Source organism: Empidonax traillii, unplaced genomic scaffold (genome assembly GCF_003031625.1).
Source record: "Empidonax traillii isolate 1590-97213 ecotype Southwest subspecies unplaced genomic scaffold, ASM303162v1 scaffold259:size690984, whole genome shotgun sequence".
NCBI lineage: Eukaryota > Metazoa > Chordata > Aves > Passeriformes > Tyrannidae > Empidonax > Empidonax traillii.
Window position 1 is genome coordinate 84352 of NW_020955452.1, and position 20292 is coordinate 104643.

The 20292-nt window shown below is 44.4% G+C and overlaps 1 protein-coding gene across 10 annotated transcripts in view; it reads right to left on the reverse strand.

The window, feature by feature from the left end:
• CAMTA1 (calmodulin binding transcription activator 1) overlaps positions 1-20292 on the reverse strand; it is a 218925-nt gene that overhangs the window by 2292 nt on the left and 196341 nt on the right. For 6 of the 10 annotated variants that reach the window (XM_027889336.1, XM_027889337.1, XM_027889338.1 and 3 more), the window contains 9 exons: positions 19566-20089; positions 18207-18394; positions 17599-17845; positions 17068-17139; positions 16079-16099; positions 12977-13170; positions 12711-12785; positions 8447-8477; positions 5379-5560 (listed from right to left, as the gene is read on the reverse strand). In XM_027889336.1, coding sequence (XP_027745137.1) covers positions 5379-5560; positions 8447-8477; positions 12711-12785; positions 12977-13170; positions 16079-16099; positions 17068-17139; positions 17599-17845; positions 18207-18394; positions 19566-20089 — 1534 coding nt within the window. The remainder of the gene's footprint in view (positions 1-5378; positions 5561-8446; positions 8478-12710; positions 12786-12976; positions 13171-16078; positions 16100-17067; positions 17140-17598; positions 17846-18206; positions 18395-19565; positions 20090-20292) is intronic. The other 4 variants (XM_027889331.1, XM_027889332.1, XM_027889335.1 and 1 more) reach the window with 4 other exon arrangements.

Consider the following 20292-nt stretch of genomic DNA (forward strand, 5'->3'; position numbering starts at 1 on the left):
AACAGTTGGTATGGTGTGAAAAAAGGTGTTTCACACATATTGCAGCTGCTGGGGGGTGTGTTTTCTAGCACGTTGTTGGGAGTAGATTTGTGTGTTTTCCCAGCCAGCAGTGCAGGATGCTGGATGCTGTGTGCTGAGGGTGATGAACCTGCAGCATGGAAGAGTCACCCTCCCTAGATGAGGCCTGGTGCCCCCGTTCAAAACTCTCTAAAATGCATGCGATACATTACCTCCTCTAACACTTGTCACCATAAGATCTAAACCATCACTGAAAGCTGAAAGAGTTAAAAGTTAAATTAAAAGAATGAAGAGGAGGGAATCCTTTTAATCCCATTACATGAAACAGAACTCTGTATTGGTGGTGGGGCAGCAGCAATCCTCTAGTCAGACTTAATCTGGCTTCGTGTCAGTGCAGGCTTCCTGCAAAGGAGCCAGACCAAATCCAGGGGGATTCCCCATGCTGTCCCTAAACCACAAGGCAGCTGGCTCTGCTTGGGGCTGGCTCTGCCTCTGCCTGTAGGGAGCTCCTCTGCAGTACGATCCCTTTGCTACTTGCCTCCACATGTCTTCCCTCTGCTTTTGCAAGGGGAGAACCCCCACAACAGGAGCAGAACACAGCATAAAATAAAGTACTGTTGCAAAATCTTGAAAGGACAAATAGCAAAGATATGGTACAAAAAATTGTGTCAGAGATGCAAGTCTGTGTAATGGAAAACAGCTACACGTGAGTGAATTTAACAATAAATAAATACACGTTGGGAGAGCTAATAAAACACATTGGGAGAGCTAATCAGCAGCAGTGAGAGTTTGTAGCTACTGTATGCAGACTTATACCCACACATCCTCTTTTGGCTTGCACCAGCTTGCTAATACAAGGATACAATGAAAGCTATAAGTTGATCTCCATAAATACACCTCCATTTCACCATTTTTATTTATTAATTTTTCTGCATGTACTATTACTAAGAACCACAAGCAAAAGGGAGCTGGCTGCTTTTACCTCTGTTTTAGATGACTCAAAGCTCTAGCACTCAAAGGCACTCTCAGTATTTGTGAGATGGGGCCAACAGGGGTCAAAGTGCACTACCCTATATGCAGGTCAGACCTTCACTAAATACCTTAAGTCCACTGACCTGTTGGAGAATATCACGCATGGAAAGATAGAGGCTGTGCTAGTCCAAATGCACACAATGTTTTGAGAGTCTGAAGGCCACTGCCGAAGGGGCACCAGCATTCCTGAAATCTGAGCCTCCGTACTGCTACCCCAGGTGCCAAGCAGTGCTCTGATCCCCAGGCTGAGGAAGGGGCAAGGCAGCCACTAGCACCAGAGGTTCTCAATTCCTACTTGGACATTGCTATGCTGAGACCCTTCTGCAAGATTTTGGGTCTACACAAACTGTTGTCTAAAAAGACCCTGTTGATGTCAAGGGAGTGGAGGGTTCAGCACTGCACAGAAGGCAGCAGCAAGCCTCTACGCAGGCTGACAACCTGAGTTCTATCTGAATTCATTGGGGTTCTACCCGCTGCATATGGCCAGATCACCTTTTCAGCACAGCAGAGGAGGGCTGGTACAATGGACTGATAACACTCACAAATTACAAACTACCCATCCTCAGTATATTTAGTTTTCTTTTCTAACAGCAGAAAAGAAGCCTCTCTCTTGAATTTATTGCTAATTTTTCTATTGCTCCCCTGCTTAGCAGCAGGAGGTGTGCCAAGGTCTGTGGTACTATGTTAGAAAATGTGGTGTACCTCTTTGCACTGGACAATTTTTAAGGCTTAGACTAACTATGCTCAAGATACCATCAATTAATGCATGGCTTGCAGTGCAACTTCCAAGTGTTTTCTGTTGCACTTCAGTACTGTAATGTAAAATTAACCTGTTGTTATAGATCTCTCACTGAGAACATGCACATTAAATAAGCTGGTGGCTCTTTCACTGAGACATGCTGTTCCTTACTTTGGCACTTTACATGCAAGGGCTACACTAACAAAGCACTTTTGCTGGAATGCATGGCATGCTTTGCTGCAAACTTCAACCTACAGCATGCAGTATGTGTACTGGTGCAGACCTATTGCATCTGTTTGCCTGGAACATACATGCCAAAAGAAGGTAATTACTGCAGCAGTCAGCCTTAGCACAGGACCTTAAAGATCATCTAGTCCTAACCCCCCTGCCATGGGCAGGGACACCTTCCACTAGACCAGATTGCTCAAGGCCTTATCCAACCTGGCCTTGAACACTTCCAGGGATGGGGCATCTACAATCTCCTTAGGCAACCTGTTCCAGTGTCTCATCACCCTCACAAAAAAGAATTTCCTCATGATATCTAACCTAAATTTTCCTTTTTTCAATTTGTACCCATTACTCCTTGTCCTGTCACTCCAGTTCCTCTTGAAGAGTCCCTCTCTGGCTTCCCTGTAGCCCCTTAAGATACTGGAAGGCTGCTTTGAGGTCTCCACACAATCTTTTCTTCTCCAGGCTGAACAGCCCCAACTGTCTCTGTCTTCATGGGGGAGGTGCTACCGCCCTCTTGTCAACTTCACGGCATCCTCCGGACTTGCTCCAACAGTTCCATGTCCTTCTTATGTTGGGAACACCAGAACTGTGCTCTAGGTGGGGTATCACAAGAGCAGAGTAGAGGGGGAGAATATCATCCTTTAACCTGCTGGCCCCACTCCTTTTGATGCAGCCCCGGACAGTTGGTTTCTGGGATGCCAGTGCACAAGGCCAGCTCATGGTAAGCTTTTCATCACCCATCAGCCCAAAGTCTTTCTCTGCTGGGCTACTCTCAATCCATTCTACACCCAACCTGTAGGTGTGTCTGGGATTGCAATGACCCAGCTGTACACCTTGCACTTCGCTTTGTTGAACCTCATTAGGTTTTCACAGGTCCACCTGTCAAGCCTGTTAAGCTCCCTCTGGATGGCCCACCCCTTCCTTCCAGCCTGTGACTGCAGCACACAGCTCGGTGTTATCAGTGAACTTGCTGAGGATGCCCTCAATCCCACTGTCAATGTCCCTGACAAAGCTGTTGAACAGGATCAGCCCTAACACTGATGCCTGAGGGACCCCACTGTCTCCACATGGACAGTGAGCCGTTGACCACAACTCTTTAAGTGCAGCCATCCAGCCAGTTCTTTATTCACCGAGTGGTCCATCCAACAAATCCATGTCTCTCCAATTTAGAGACGAGGATGTCATGCAGGGCAGTGTCCAACGCTTTGCATTTGTAACGCTTTCCTTGGTCAAGTGCAATTTACATGGTTGCAGGTACAAGGATAATTACTGCTTAAAAACACAATCACATACAAGTACAGGATTTCCCTACAGTAATGGTACAGACTCTCAAATTTGCCACGAGTACATTACCGAAAGATGCTATTTAGTATGCAATGGCTTAAAACAAACCCTGCATTCCACAGCACATTCATACACTTAAATGTCAAGATGATGACCATCCAAAGATAGCACTTTTTAAAATTAACTCATCTCTGTGTTCAGTGCATGTAATGGTGCATGTGTCACACTGCACATGGGAGCGCAGGTAGGTACCTGTGAGTCCTCCACTGATTACAACACTGCCTGGTAGATACAAAGACCTGCACTCTGCAACTGCCAGTCTCTGCTCCTCACTCTGGAGCTGGCACTGGGAGGAGAGGGAAGTTCTCCCTTCTCCTGACAGCTGGCACAGGGCAGCCCTGCTCACTGCAGACTCTGCAGTGGGCACAGCCAGAGTGAACTGAAGTACCTCCAAATGCTACAAAAAATGGAGCCAATCTATGGCCAGAGTAACACTGGAGAAACACTGAAGTGCTGTTGTGAACCCCTGGCTGCTTCCTCAAACCATGCTAAACAGGAGGTGTCAGAACCATGCATCAAGGTAGATACTGGATCAGAATAAGCCCTTTACTTTCTCTGAAAGGCTTTGTCAAGAGAACCTAAAACTAATTGTCTTCAACCGATTAATTGTTTCTTGGATAGTCTGTACTGCAGCCTTTCCTGTGTTTTAGAAGTCCTTTCAGTCCTCACCGAACTCTTCTCTGAGTTCCTTACTCATTGGTACTTTGATTTGGATACAACAATATAAGGTGTCAACAGGGGGGCTGGTCTTTTTTTCTTCATTAAGGCTCAGTATAATAAATTCTAAAATTTTCAACTGCAGTTAAAAAATACAGTATGACCAGGGAAGAATTTTGGACAAATAGAATCCTTGAGAATAGAAACCCTCTGAGTAAGTGCTGCCATGAGAGATTTTAAGTGAACAACATAGCATTGCTTTCAAGCTAGAAGGCAATCTTCTTTGGTTCACATTTTTCCACTCTTAAACTGAGGCAGAGGAAGAGGACCAAAGTGTAGCATGTGCAGTTACAAGCAGTAATACACTGCTCTAAGAAGAATACTACTGGGATAGAACGGGACAGCAGAATGGATGTTCTTAGACAAGATGTTTCAATCTAGTTTGGTAGACTTTCAGTGAGACTTTTTTTTTTTTTAAAACAACAAAGAAAATGAGAGCACCGAGAGAAAGTGATAGCAGCAGGTCAGGTGCTGTCAGATGGTGCGCAAACCTCTCCAGGAGTCTACAAGCACTGGCATGCTAGCTTGGATCACTTCTGGGAGCGCCTTGAGCTGTCTGGGACTGGAGGTGAGGGCAGCTCAAGTGAGGCACAGCTGCAAGCAGAGCACCCCCCCAACCGGACACAGGCTCTAGCTGCTGAAGGTCTCCAAACAAGAAGCACCATCCTACATCAGCAGCTCTGAAACCATGCACAAAACAGTAAGGACCATAATTTTGGTTTTGCACTGATGAAGCCTTGAACTAGAAGCTCCTCAAATAATATTTTCTCTAGACAGTAAGTGCCTCGAAGGTACAAAGTCATTCCCTCAGCAAGTGCTGAAGAGCAGATGGAAGGAAGAAGCATGTGCAACAGAGATGACCACTGATAAGGTGTCTGAAGTAACAGCCATGGTGCGGACACACAGAGAAAGGAAAAAGAAGATGATTTCAAACATGAGCTTTGAACCCTGAGTCTTGGGGGCTGTGTCCTGGTTCCTAGATCACTCTGGTACTTACTTGGACACCATGAAGGAGATTGCATCGGTACGTGCTGAAGCAATGTAGAAAGCAACAGCCCCAGCAAGTGGCAGCTTCTCTCTCCCTCCCCAGTCCTGTATGAGGTGTCAGCAAATGAAACAGGCCTACTCAGAAAAAGTCACAGCAAATGATGGCTTCATGGGTAAAGCTTAACACAGAGCTGCTTCATCTGACTTACTCCATAACGCCCAGCCAAGGAAATGCTGAATGAGTCTTAATGTTGAAGATCAGTATGTAGGACGGGGAGCAAGAGCCAGAGAAGGCTAACTAGTGAGTTACCTGTTGCTCTGAGAGCTGAAATGGCCTGTGGGACATTTAAGAAAAGGGAGCTCTTGCCTTTTCCCAGATACCTCATTTAGGCAGCAGAACAAAAAAACCAGAAAGGCCCAATAAGAACAACACCCCAGAGCACATGGTCTGCAATTTAACACACACATTCGAGCTCCAAATACATTTAGCCCCTGCAAGAGGTAAATGAAAAAAGAAATTACATTGAAAACTTTTGTTGCTAGTACAGTGATGCATATCCCAATATGACATTTTCGCATATTGTCCTGAACTCAAACAAATGGGACTTCCCAATCCCTCAAATTTTCCCCCATTCTCAGTCTTACTAAGAGATGTAAGAAACCAGGCCCTCCAATGCAATGTCTCCTGCACAGCATGGATCAAAAGCACAGAAAAAATACAAGTCCTAGATGCACAGGGGTAGCAAAACGTTTGTCGCTAAAATGCCAAAAGAGGGAAGAGTATGCAGAGAACAAGAAAACATAGTAGATGTTGTTTATTCAGGTATGAAATGAAGCTGTACTTACCAGAGAACTGACTCCAGGTTTCAGTGTGTGTTACATGCACAACTCCCCCAAACTGGAGAGCAGCATTTAGTCTAACCGTGAGAGTGTGGTGGGGGGTAAGGGGATCTATTTGTACACGAAAGATGCTGGGAGTGAATACAGTTTTTGTTACTCACGATCAAACGTAACAAGTGCACTTCTTTGGCCCCAGAGAGGAGAGAAGTTCTGCCGTAGGCAGAAAGTGACTGGCCTAGTGATGTCAAAAGCCTCACTCCATTTGATCGGCCCCAGATCGCCTCCTGCCAAGGGTGTGGCAGAGAGGGTCACGCTTCAATGTGACCTGTGCAATTTGTTCATCTCTATATCTGGACTAGGAGCAAAGCTCTCCTTCACAGGAGGCTATAGCAGATGGTTTGACCAACGAGCAGGCAAACATTTGGGTACTGTGAGTAGCTGAAATCTCTCCACTGAAGCAGCTGTCCTTGAGATGAAAACTTACTTAAAGGCACCAGCAATTGGATGGGCTTTTTTTCCCCCTAGAAGGTATTTTAATTCCTATTGCAAACAGATATCTTGTCTCACAAGAGTTGGCCAGTAAAATCTCCTATCTCTCCCTCTTTGCTGATCCTGGTATACTGTAACCCAAATAAATCCAGAAAAAAGTAATCAAATCAATCTGAAAAGGTTTTAAAACTGAAATATAGAAGAAAATGCTGCCATCATTTATCTGCACAACAGCATGTGTACAGAATATATCCAATTTGTTTATTACAGACAGACACATTACACAGGGGGATGTGTCACCCTGTGTACTTCAAGGAATGCAGGAACGCACTTCAAGGAAGGCCCAGGAATACTTGTCTTGTGGGTGTGCATGCCAGCAGCACATGCACAGAGGTTGTTATCAGAATGCAAAGAATCATTTGCTTTAACAGATTTGCTTTAGCACAACAGCAGCCAGTACATTTTGTGATGGCTCACAGTTTACTTCTTCCAGACAAGCAGAGAGCTCCTTCATTTCCCCATCAATCCCACATCACTGGCCATTCCAAGGCAAAACCTTCAAATGCTACCAAACTTCCAGAATCTGCTTCCTGATAATTTCTCATATGTTACATACACAAAGCTTTAAAGGGCAACAGTTGTTTCCCCTGCAATGCTGACAACTGGCTTGTCAGCTGGACCTATGCAGCCCTGAAGAGCCTCAGGGCATGTCTGGGCCTTTGCTCCCATTTCTTCCAATTCTGACTTCATTTGTTGTTACTTAAGAATCCAAATATTAATTTGTAAAAAACTGAGGATATGCAACAAAAAATGGTAGCATAAACGTTATAGTTTGGAAACAAATGTCATTAGCTGCTGCTTCTTTGTTAGGCTCAATAGAGTTAAACAAATAATGATGTCTTCAGTGGGCTTAAGCCTAATTCATACTCTCACTCTTGAGTCTTGAAAATAATCTCTGCAATTCCAAGTCAGCAAAACTCCATGATCAACAATTTGTTTTTCTTTTCCGAATGGTACACTGAAGCAGGAGTCCAGGCCATCCCTCCTTCTGCCTCCCCTCCCTTGCTGAAAACAGGAATAATAAGCACACAAATGATGGTATTTCTGACGGCAGTTTTTGACAAAAAGCCTGCTGCCCTAACAATCTCTAAAGAGAGATGGAACAGAACAGCCTGCTGACAATCCAGGCACTTGTCTCGAGAGCCAGGCCATTCCCTGCTTGTATACGGGCTGTGACCTGCCACAGGAATGCTCCCACCTATTCCCACCCTCGTGTCAGGGAGCAAACCAGCCGCTAACGTGACTAAGCACACAGGTGAGTGGACTCTCTTCACGCTGAGAACGAGACTCCCGACAGAAGCTGTCTTGGCACTTACTGTAACACAGTTACAGCATCTTCATTTCAAGCTTGTTTTCCTTCCCGTTGGAGGAGTGGATTGATACATGAGAGAAGCAGTTGTCAAAAAGCTGGCCCTTATGAGGCAACCTGATGTGTAACTTACCAAAGACCAACTTCTAGAAGATAAGCACTGGTGCTTAACCACCTCTGGCAGTAAAAAGCAACGTGAGGAGCTCTTCCGCTTCCATCTGGCTCAGGCAGAAACAAATACTCATCTAGAGCAGGCTGCACCTGAACTGCAGCTTCCTACACTCTAGCCCAAATGCTGTTGCTATCCATGACAGCGGGCATCAGTACTCATTGAGTGCATCTGAGTGCAGACCTTGAGAAGTTCCAACATCTACTAACAGCTGTTTTGGATATTGAAAAAATATCCCACCACCAATGCCGTCTAAGCATGCCCATGATGAATATACATGTCCTTTTTCACAAATTCATGCATTGGTAACATCTACTGCAGAGCTCTGTCCTGTTACAAAAGCAGCAGTGTTAGTCATTGCAGTAGGGTTAGTTTGTACAGGATTCTTTTATATAATAAATGGAGGTGAAACTTAACTGGCATATTTCGGCTGCAGCCCCATGCAAGCAAGCAGAAAGCAAATATATTTAAAATGGAAGAGAGGAACTGGCTAGCAGGCAGCTACACTCACCCTTTTGTACAGCCTATGGTCCACCAGTGGGCTTCAGAGTGCAAAACAATACCAAAGAGCCATTAGACACACATGGCAACAACCATACCTTACCCAGAGCTTCACTTCAGGGAGGAGGAGACAGCACTTCTGCTTGCCTGGAGAGAAAGAACCCTTCCCACTCCTGCCTATGGGACTCCTCTTTACCAGGGAAGAGCAGTCCTGTGTTTAGTTTTTTAGGGCAGAAAGTTATAAGCAAGTAGAATAAATGCAACACTGTCATCCCCATGGCATTTCTAGCTGCATCCTGCCTTCCCTTGCAGCAATCATCTGTTTTCTATCTCATTCCAAATGCTACTCAATAGAAACCACTGCAGACCGTAATCACAGCCAAGCAATGGTCTAGGTATCCCTCAGAAGAGTACAAGTTTCCTACAAATCAGAGAAAGAACAGGAAATAGGAGGCTACCTTCCCAGTGAAAGATGTACCATACATGGATTCGGCCCAGCAAATCCAAACTCACTTCTGAGCTCCCAGATTTCCTTGCAGCTCTAGATGTGTCATAGCTGGGGATCACTAAATAGGTGGAGTCTTCCCCAAATCACTAAATACACAAAGCCTTAGTTCCGTCTCACACAGGGCAGTGTGCCTGGAGGCAGACCAGCTTACAGGACATGTAATGTTGGAAGTTAGTCAAGTGCCAACTGACAGGCACCGTGGGAGGATGGATAAAGCTCTCCTGGGAGGCCAGGAGGATTTTCTTTCTCATTCTCAACAAAACAACACTTCTGTGACAAGTCATGTTGATACCATGTTATGGCTGATGTATGTTTTTCACCAGATATTTGAAAATATGACAATAGATGGATAAATATGGGGATTTTTTGTTCAAAGTTAAAGGAAAAAGGTACATGTCTGACGGTCAGAATGACTGCTGCTGATGAATGACTCCTCTTGTCTCTGTGACACCTGAGAATAATCAGCTACCAGAGCATCAGTGTCTTTTCTAAGAACATATTCAACCAAAACTGACATTTCTGATTTTCATCAACATCTATGCATCCGCTACTGAGAGCTCCCATAATGCAGAACCTCTCTTGCAAACTCTCTCAAACACCTGAAATACCTTCTGGTCAGGCAACAAATATTGAGTTCAGGAGATCAGATCCTCAAGGTGATCAGAATCACATTTGTGTTATTTGAGCCTTTGTGCCAGAAAGGTACTAAGCAAAATATATCAAGGTGACCATTTAGGCTGTTCTGAATACAAGCAGAGAAAAAGAGTTCTCAGAACTGGTTTAAAGTAGACTTTGATCAATTTTAACAGGAAAAAAAACCTACCACCCAGATGGTTGCCAGGGAAAAGCCTGAGTAAATCTCACCTAAAGGCTACAGAATAAGCTCTTGAGAGTAATTTTTCGGCCTACCAACAGAATCTGCTCATGGACAAAAACCTAGGTTAAACCATTCCATTTTCTTTCTAAGGCTGAATTTCTGAACTTTAAGAATTTACTGCCTTCTCACTTAGCTCACTGTCCTTACAACAGACCACAAGTGGCTTTTACAGCCTCTTCCCCCAGCTCTATCAACTGACAGAAGTCTGCTACAAGATCCTGTTTCTTTGATATTCCTGTCCATGCTCTTTTCTCTCACTCCCTCAGATTTTTCAAAAATATCTGCCTTGTACTGACAAGGCACTGCTGTTTAATAAATGGGTCTATAGTGCCATTTTTATGCTAGAGAGCATTAACTAACATTAGATTGTTGTGGCTCACACCTGGATGTTCAGGAGCTTGGATGGTTGAGGTGTTTCTTTCTGGAGACTGGGCCCTTCTTAATTTCTTATTTATAGCAGCAGTGTGTTAACTTTGAGAAAAAAAGTATTATACTTATCCTTTACAGTTGTTTACACAAAAGACTTCCATTTGTCTTTAAAATCCTGGGAGGTAATAAAGCTCTAAGAACCCAATTTTGTGCGGTGTTTGTCACCGACCACAAACAGCAGAGGGACCAGATCCCTGTGTGGTTCCAGCACCCAAAGGAACCAAAGGAGAGATACTAAATCAGTGTGACCCCAGGGTCACAGATGTAGCCCAAGTATACAGAGCATGAAGTGCTTTGGAAAATATCTTGCTTTGCAACTGCTTGCTAGAATTTGTTTGGCAAGCAGAAGGAAGACGGGAACAAGGTGCAAACCTTTCATATTTCTAAACAGTTCTATAAGTCTGGTAAATTTAAGCATTTTTCAAGCAGATTCTGAATGCTTGCCATTTCTGAATGTTTTGTCCTTTCGATATGTCTTGCTTTTACTTTTAGCATTTGCCAATGCCAGAATGTTCCTGTTTAAACTTTGTGGCAATTATTCGTATTAGTTACATTAACACATTAACTCCTATGATTGCTTAGAGAAAGTATGTGACCACAAATGTGTGATCATTTCTACTTCGGAAGGAAAGGCAAGGGTGTTTTGAAACACAGCTAACATCTTCAGTGGAAATAAGTCACTTTTTCCTTTTGTTGCATCCTAGCCAAGAAACACGGACAAATTCCCAAGTAACCACAACTGCTAACAAAGTGCCTCTGGACACGGACAGGATTGCACTGCTGCAGAAACTCAAGCACTGCCCAGTGTGACATAAGCCAGAGAGAGCCTAAGGACAAGGAATCCCCCCCTGCTCCTGAATTCCTGTCTGTAACTACTCAAGAGCTAAACTCATCCTGCAGAGATGCCCAGCAAGCAGTGACCATGCTGCTACAGAGAACAGACTGACCACAGGCAAAGGGAAGAGTCTTGCCTGCAAAATTCAGTGGTGCAAATGAGCAGGATCTCACTCTACAAAGGAAACAGAAGACACTGAGAAAAGCTATGAGCTGAAGTCAAGATCTGCTGGAATCATGGGCAATTTAAACCTGGGAGAGTCTATGTTACTCAACAGTTGGAGTCTTAACTGAGCCCAGTTGAAGTCCATGGCACACTCTGGATGTTGGTGGGAATGCCTGGGATATTCTCTGGGCCTGTGTGTGAGTTGGCTGTAAAAGCCTCTGTCAGGTTGACCCCAGAGCCTCCATGGATGGAAATTTGGCACATAGCTTCCCAGGGATTGCCTGGATCTCAAGCAGATCTGAGAGGATAAAGAAGTTCTGAGCCTCCATCTGCTTCAGTAGGACATGCTGCACAACAAGCACACCTTTTGGTCTCTTCCATACGCCCTGCCAAAAACAAGAAGCCACTTGTGCTTCCTCATCAATAACTGTGGCTGCTTCAAGTGCATTTGGAAATGGCTTGAGAACTACAAAACCCTCTTTCTTGTCCACACATTTCTTCTAATAAGATGTCCTTCAATAGCATGAACCACACTGACCTCCTGCAAACTGCAGCTCTGAAATCCTGCAATAAGGACCAACTCTGTTTCTAAAATCAAGTCTATCATATGCCTCTCTGAGAGCTCTCCTTATTCAAATGACACTGGGCTGAACTAAGCATGCTTCAAAATGCATCAGGTCTGACCAGCTCCTGAGTGGATGAAATGCATGGGTAGTGAGAATGGAGGGAGCAGGGTCAGAAATCTTGGAATTCACCTTGGTCTAGGCAAAATTCTGTTTTGCAACCTGATAATACAGGGGATCCTTTCAGCTAAAAACCAAACCAAACACCCCGCTCGTAGCAGAGTACTGGTATGGCAGAGCTGGCTGCCACAGGGAGCACTCTGGCAAGCCCTCACATGTTCCTGTGCTGGCAGGAGATGGTTCATCTTCCTTTCTGTGTCTGTACTCTCGGCTCACTGCAGTATGTGTGGAGTGGCTGACGTGAACTACCTTTGCTGCTCTGCTGGCACATTCCATCTATCCACATCAAAAAGAATGTGCACTTGAGGAGAGCCAACCAAATGATCCTGTGACCAAACGAAAGGCATTTCAAGCACATATCAGTTACTGTCACATTTTGCACTTTCCCATATACCATGAATGCTTTGTGCAGCACTTACAAGCTGCTGCTATAATTTAACAAGCCTTTTTTTAGACTTCCAGCTTTTAAAGTCACACAGCCTGGGCTGCTTTACCGTATCAGCGATGGAGCTGAACACAATTCTCTTTCAGCAACAGTCCTAAGTTAGAGATTTCATTTTTAACAATGTATCTTGGAGGCAGCTCAGCTTTGTTCTTTGATTAGAAGACCTGTAGCAAGCTGATTCTGTTATACTTTACATTGCACTCATTGTGGACACACTTGAATATTGTCACATTGCTCTAAGGAAGGGCAGATACCAAAAGACAGCGTCATACCTGTGGCGGCAGCGTCGTAAAAACCGCATAATCTTGCGAGCAGCTTGATCTTGCTTCTTGGTAAGCAGACTGCTTCTAAACACAAAAAACCCCAACACTGAAGTGCAGGCAAAACTGGGGAGAATACTACTAAATGCAAGAATAATTATCCTATGAATCACAGTCCTTTTCACACTAGTCTTTATCTGTAAGTAACAGTACAGCCCTGAAGAGTGTAAAAACAACATACAAAGATTCCGATAGCATCTAGCATCCAAGCAGCTCACCTGAGTTTCTGTTGCACAATGGTGGCTGCCCGACGGTTTTGCTTCCTCTTCCCACATTCTTTGTAGCTGCGATAGTACTGCTGGATCAGCATCGCAGCTCGTCGGCTCTGCTGGAATTTTTTCTGCTCATAATAACTTCGGAATTTGCTCTGGATAAGAATGGCAGCTTGCGTCATCTTTTTATAAAGTGCATACTACAACAGAAATAAAGAGAAGCTGAGGCATTCCAGTAAGATGCAGGTTCCTACTCTGAAAGACTCTTGAGCCACTAAGACATGATGAGAAGCAAATGAGTATCTATTCACTGACTGGGAATTGTATGAGAAAATGGTGACAGCAAACTGGAACAACTGTAAGACTAGGGACAGAACTTCATTTGCATCAAGAAAGCAATCACCTGTTTTGCTGCTGCTGGAATAGTATGATGAGATTCATACACTCATAGAATAGTTTGGGTTGGAAGGAACCTTTAGAAGTCATCTAGTCCCACTCCCCAACATGAACAGGGACATCTTCAAGTAGATCAGAGCCCCATCCAGCCTGACCTTGAATGTTTCCAGAGAGAGGGCACCAACATCTCTGGGCAACCTGTGCCAGTAATTCACCGCCCTCATCCAAAAAACTTTCTTTCTTGTATTTAGTCTGCATCTACCCTCTTTCAGTTTAAAACCATTATCACTTGTCCAATCGCAACAGGCCCTACTAAGAAGTCTGTTCCCATCGTTTTTAAAAGGCCCCTTTAAGTATTTGAAGGCCACAGTGAGGTCTCCCTGGAGCCTTCCCTTCTCCAGGCTGACCAGCTCCAACTCTCTCAGCTTGTCTCTAGAGCAGAGGGGCTCCAGCACTCTGAGGTGTAATTTAATACCTTGCTAGCAGAGGCTCTACATGTCCATGCTAATAACCAGAACCAAGTGCACTTATGAACAACTTTGGAACAAGCGGAGCTGAGCTGTGTTTGCACTGCAGCAGGTCTGTGTTAGAGCACTGACTGCACTCAGGGGAATTGCTTTTCCCTTGCATACAGGAATGGCAATACAGAGCACGGGAAGCTTGGTTCTAGGCAGGCCTTGTTGTAAAAACTCATAACAGCAGCAAAATATGCCCAACTAAGTAAGGATAAAGGAGTTTGAGTGACTATTTCAAAACCAAAATATACTATCTTTTAAACAAATTACTTTTGTAAGAACCAAATTTGCTGTTTATAAGTGTATTCTACTTTACTAGGACAATTCACTTTTCAACAGCTCATTTTCTGTTTCTCTGCAACAGCACAATACTGCAAAAGTTTGGATTGCTCCTATGTCCATTTAAATCCAAGCATTTCAAATGGAGTAATTCTAACTTAAAAACCCCCAAACAACCCAAACAAACCCCAAAACTCACAACAGCTAATTAAGGCAAGTCTAACACTGAGACTAAGTCAAAGGCAAAACTAAATCTCGTCAGAAATCCATAACAAGCATCCACTGAACTCACAGATTTGCATGAGCAGTCACACACATCTCAAATTCCATCTAGCACTGTAATATTTCTAGACTTGTGAGTCCAAATAAAGCAGGCACAAACTCTTAAAAAGAAAATCTTCTATAGCAGAGGCTTTCAGTGTTTGCTGATCTTATCTGATAAGTTTTAATACTTCCAAAACTTATGTGGCTGTTGTTCCTGGATATTTTATCAGCTTTGACTTCTGCTCACTTCATTAGACATATGACACAGAAATAGCAGCTACTGTCCCGTACAGGGTAATGTCTTAACACATCTCAATATTCTCCTCTCTGTTGGGACAAAAACTCCAAAAAGCAAACAAACAACCCTCCCAACACCACTCTAAAGCAAAAAACACAAACCTTTAATACCATCACAGGCCACCATTTACCAAATTTCACTTTTTGGAATTGAAGCAGTCATGAGGAGCAGTTAGATTTTGTCATTATTAATTTTTATTGTTTTTTTTTTTCCCCCTTTCTTTCCTTTTTAACATTTTAAATGAAATGGATCAGATTGTGGTTTTAAATTTGCTGTTTTAAAGAAGCCCACTCATGGGCTGGTCATGGTTTTCCTTCAAATTTTTAGCCCATATAGGACTTTTGTGGCTGAGTTACAAACCCCTGAACAGAAGGGTTCAAATACAAACCTGTGATGTGAATTGTGACTGTTCAAATCTAGTCACAAGCCTGTGCTGATCTTTGTTGTGCAGAGTTACAAAGCAGAGGAATAAGGCATGTGAAAGAGAAATTAGCAGTCACTGGATAGACCAGACCCCAATATGTTTGCATTCAGCTTTAAGACCTACTTAGATGTCCCCTCTCCTCCTCTCGTTCCCTATGGTGTGAAGAGGATCAGTAGAGATCTGTGAACGGGAAAGCCTCAGCAATCACGGTGTCCCAGAGTTCAACTCACTTGTGCTGACAGAACAGCCTGATACAAAACTGTGGGGCAGGAGGAAGCTGTGGCTGGAATATTACTCCAAGGATACATGCTCTCCAGGAGAAGCATGCCTTGCCTTGGGGTAGCCCTGAGAAAAGCCCAGTTGATTCTAGAATCTGATGAGAGCAAGATGTTGCACAGCTGGGAAACCCACCTTTACAGCAGAAAATTATTGTCTGGGAACAATTTAAGACTGGCATCAACAGCTGTGCCTCCAGCATGAGTAGCAACACACTGAGATGTTGGTCTTAGGAATTCAGGACACAGATATTTCAAAGATGAATGGTCAACATACTTAGGCAGGCAAGCAGAACACAGAGAACAGGCTGCACAGGTGGATTAAACGTTCTCTGCTCCCCGAATGCCAAAGCAAAGGTCACCAAGCAATGGCTGATCAGAAGCACCAAAGGAAAGCCTGTCCTCAGGAAACTGGTTGCAAACCCCTCCCTGACCTCAACCCATCAGTGCTCATGTGAGTTGATATGCTGTGGCACAGAAGTCCCTACACATCTCCTACAAGGTCTGGTTTGTCAGTGATTTCTCAACCACAGGTATTTATTAGTGGATACTACTAAAACATTTCTCCAAATGCCAGGTACTCCTGGTTTATACTAAATGTGAAAGTTAGTGACCCACGGGGAATTGTTTCCAAAATACTGTTTGCATTTGTATTACCTTCAAGGCTATCCAAGTAAGCTTGGGGAGAAACAGAAAAATACATAGTTAATGTTAGTTCTGCAAATAAAGAATGAGAAAAACAAAACAAAAAAGCCCAAACAATCTTCTTTCAAAAAGAAGCAGTTCCAGGATCCAAACCAAAGTAGTTTGTCAAGCAGTTTTGAAAGGAATTAAGCTTCTCTATTACCAGAAACATCGCTCCAGAATGAAAGCCATGTGATGGGTTGGATGCAAATTATGGTGCAGTCACCTAACACTAAGAAGACTTCCCAAATAAATATGAGGTTGTAGAAGAGCACAGGCATCTCGCCTCTCGCTTTATGTAACATGCTGCCAAACATCAAACAGATGGTGTCCGACAGGGTAAAGGGCAAAACGGGACGTGGGCTCTAGTCCCCCCAAACAACCACCAAAAAAACCCAAGTCAGCAAAAAAAACCAACCAAAAACCAAAAAGGAAAAGTATCTTCTTTTTCTGGGGTTGAGAACTCAGCCTGAAAACATGTCTCCAACTAGTGTGTGGAGAACATTCTCAATCCTGGAAAAACTTGCATTTAGTTACGACACGTGATTTCCCATAGTTTAAAAGTTTAGTATGTGCAAAATAAAACAACCTACTTTTCATCTTTGCCTGTATCAAAGGCAAAACCAACTTCAATTTCAGAATGAAATTTGGCAAGCAACTAGTCAGAGAATAGTCTCCTCAGGCTGTAGCATGCATAAAGGCCAGTAGGGAATAATACATCACTGCCCTCCATCTCATAGCAAAAATGCAGGCATTCTCACAAACAAAATAATTTCAAGGATTTCCTCCAAAATTAGGATGCAGAACATGAATTTTCTTCCCTTTTCAAGTTTGCCTGAGCAGGGGATTTCATTATTGCATGCTGAAAAGCATACCAGAGGAACAGTGGGATAATTTCCATTACAAAGGGCTGCGTTCATGGCACTTACATGTGCTTCATAAAATTTCACTTCCTTGATTACCTGTTTGTACTTTCGGTAGCAGCGCTGAATAACAGCAGCAGCCACCTCTTGCTGTTCCCGGAGAGGACGACCCTGTGCGGAGAAGGAAAGCAGCAGTAAGTGGTCGAGAGCGCACCAAAACCCAGGCCAGATGATGTGGCTCTCAGTTGCTCACAGGACAAACCTATGAGTGCTACCTAGTCTGACTCAGGCCTAGGCATTTCCTGGAAATGTCTCTACTGTCAACTCCCATATGGAACAAACCCTCAAAATGCATCTTTACACCAAGCAGGCGATTACCCAGAACCTCTGGGGTACATTTTGAGGATATGCTTTGTGAGCCCTGCTCTGGCACAGGGGGTGTGCCATGGCATGGCATGGCATGCTCTCCCCATGACAGTATTTGCTGAGCAAACAAGCAGAAGCATTGAAAAGGTTATGACAGAAATGGTATTTTTGTCCCAGGAATAGGTATTACCCACATTTTGCTTTGTAACAAATACTACTCTCTCACACCTAACAAGGAAGAGACTGGACATTTGGGCCACATACCTTGTATTTCCTGAACACCGTCTGGACGAGTTTGGCAGCTTCATAGAGTTCTCTCTGCTCATGATCAGACAGAGTTAACTGTGCAAACTCATTTTCTACCTTCTCGCTCGTGGACGCACTCAGAAATTCGGACCAGTCTGCTGCCGAGGGAAGGCTGGGTTTCTCAAAAGCTATTTCACTGATTGGTGAGCCTGCAGGGCTCAAGCTGGTGTTCGAAGAAGGGGTCAGGGGTTCACTATACAGACTTCTGAAATACCAATCACAGTGGGAATTACTGGCTTACAAAGCATCCAGGTTGGTATCAGATAAGGACAACAACATTTCTGACTTCAAGACAGAAGTTTATGCTCCCCTCTCTCTCTCCAAACAACATCCCACATCCCTGAACCGGCCTGTATTGCACTGCATGGCACAGACGTGGCACTGGAGTGAACCCCCCATTCCATGAACTTGTAGCTGTGTTGTCTGAGCACAAGAGTGTGACTGGACTTGGAAGACCAGAACCGAGTCTCGTTGAGAACTGGCATCTGCAGGCTGAAGAGTCAGTACATACTGCTCAGCATTCACACCATGACAAAACCCAGAGCAACTTCACAGCTTTCACTGACCTGATCTGTGCAGCACTCGGCAAGTGATCGACATCAGCAAGGTAACTGGCCAGCCAGCTCATGGTGGTGCTCATGGCAGCACTGTCTGTTCTCTCCACCAGCAGTGATTCCATTGGCACAAAATTCTCCCGCTTGATCCTGTCAGGCGTAGCTTCAATAATGTGCTCTGCAAGTGTCATCATGTTCACCTGTCAAGGGGGAAAAGAGAGCAAACTCTTGCTGCCTGCTAGAAGGTGCCTTGTGCTTCCACGTTACAGCCCAGCTTTAGACAAAATGCTTTATCTTCCCCAAACCTGTGGAAGCTGGAGTTTGTCTCAGCACTGAAGAGAAACTCATTAACCAGTGCTCACTCGGTTTTCTGTCTCTTCAGACAAAGCACTGTGGGGTTTCGTATTTCCCAGACTCCTTTTTTTTCTTAATGGGGAGCCCAAGAGATCTGGTGAAAGGTTAATGTCTCTGGGCCCTTACTCTATGCTACTGACAGCTGTCACTGGTATCTTGTTTCTAAAGGAAAAGCAATCTCGCCACTCTTTTACTGAGATGTGCAGTAGAGCACAACAGGACAATAAAGGCACACCAAGAGAATTTAAAAACCTTGGGACAACACATTGTCAGGAATCCTTCTCAATTATATCCTTCAGCCCACCAAGGTTCACAGAATTTTTAATATCAAGAACAGAAAACGGCTCTTGTTTTGCAATGATATGCTTCATCTGTGTTATACCAGCCAGAGGAGAACATTCAGAAATGCCAAGTTGGTACAGGTGAGGCTGTGCTCCCGCTACTCTTTTTGCTCAGACAACCACGGTATCTTTCTCCTGCTGACTATTTCTTGCATGTCTTTCCTGCTTCTCTTGTACTTTTACTTCCTCTATTCCATACCTAGTGTGATTCTTCCTTCCTCAAACCCATTGTCTCTCCCCTTCTCCACTCTTACCTCCTTGCCCTCTAAAGTGCAGTGGCTTTGCCTGCAACCACAGTGCTACCCCTCTCAGGTCTTCTTGTCTTTGTAGGGACTGCTGCTCAGTTCCCAAAGGATTATGGGGCCACCTTAGTCTCGTGTACTGCTGTGAGCAGGAGGTTCTGCTTTTTTCCCTTTTCCTTGCACAACTGCAAACAATTCTGTGCATTCTGTACAGTGTTGAAGTGTATGCCCGTGCATGATCCTAAATGCTAATGATTTTGTGTCCAGATTGAAATTGGAAGAAAGTATACATTGTGACTGTACGACTACCTCCTTTCTCAAAGTACAATTCAGAGTCTCTAGAGGCCTCCACAGGAGCTTCCCCCAGTCAGGCTCCTCTGGGAAGCCACCAAGTTCTCAGAGACCACCGAGCTTGGTGCTATGCATATGTTTACCTGCAGTTCATCCATGTGGTGTAAGCAGTCCTCATCCCCTGCATTGTCTCTGTAGGATAAGAGCTCTGCATCCACCATCTCCCTGTCGGCCATCATCAGCACATTCATCTGCTCCCGCTGGTGTAGTCGATGGGCTACAGCATCCTTCCCCAGGGCAGTCCCCTTCTGGTTCCCCACCACCTGCACTGCAGACACACCAATATAAATGTCTTTTGGGTTCCATTTGATGCCTGCTTGGCTGCCAGAGCCCCGGTACCCAGTAACTTCTGGGATGTGCTGGGAGAGCTCCCGGCCATAGTCCCTCATCCGTTCACTGGGGCTGATTGTCTCAGTGGAGGATTGCTTGGAGCTGGAGTTCTGCTTCCTAATGCTCGGCTGCTCCAGGCTCAGTGCAGTGGAAAGCAGCTTCTCTTGCCGGGCTTGAAAATATTCAGGGCTCAGCTTATGCTTTTTGGGTGCAGGGTAATCTTTCTGAGTCTCACTACTGTAATAACTGGAAGGTTCTGATCTTGGCCGTCTCAGCTCTGGAAACAAACAGATCAATAATTAAAACTAAACACGCAACCCACGATCACTATAGGAACATGAACAGCCTCTGCCTCAGAGGTGCAGGGTGAAGTTTGTGCCATGATCCATGACACCCAACAGGAAGTGCAATGAGAGTAACAATCACCAGGTGATTGACTCAACAAGATACTTCCAAAGCAGGCATTCACTGCTCTTCCTG